Source organism: Tupaia chinensis, unplaced genomic scaffold (genome assembly GCF_000334495.1).
Source record: "Tupaia chinensis unplaced genomic scaffold, TupChi_1.0 Scaffold143584_1, whole genome shotgun sequence".
Taxonomy (NCBI): Eukaryota; Metazoa; Chordata; class Mammalia; order Scandentia; family Tupaiidae; genus Tupaia; species Tupaia belangeri.
In genome coordinates, this window is record NW_006203430.1 from 9308462 (window position 1) to 9308761 (window position 300).

At 68.0% G+C, this 300-nt stretch overlaps 1 protein-coding gene across 1 annotated transcript in view; it reads right to left on the reverse strand.

Annotated features, from left to right (window-relative positions):
• The window catches only part of MRPL20 (mitochondrial ribosomal protein L20), a 7679-nt gene extending 7514 nt beyond the window's left edge, over positions 1-165 (reverse strand). Inside the window, exon 1 of the mRNA XM_006164168.3 lies at positions 39-165. Within this exon, the coding sequence (XP_006164230.2) occupies positions 39-58 (20 nt within the window). The 5' untranslated portion in view covers positions 59-165. The remainder of the gene's footprint in view (positions 1-38) is intronic.
• Between the last annotated feature and the right edge of the window lie 135 nt (positions 166-300).

Here is a 300-nt window from a genome sequence, read left to right on the forward strand (position 1 = left end):
CCGGCGCGCCGTGGGTGGGGCGGTCCCCCAGCCACAGCTGCGCCGTAAGGAAGACCATCGCGTTCGCGGCCGGAGTCCTAGAACCTCAGCAACTTGCTGGCCGCGCCATTGCCATACCGCAGAGCTAGGAAGCCGCCGCCGCGATCGCTTCCGGGTCACAGCTGGCCAAGGACTTCCGGGGCGCCGTGCATACGCTTTGTGTTTTCCAGTGCGCCGCAAGACTCCTGTCTTTGGTTCCGCAGATGCTGAGAGGGTCTGTGCCCAGCAGGCTCGGGGCTGGGGCTGGGGCTGGGGCTGGGG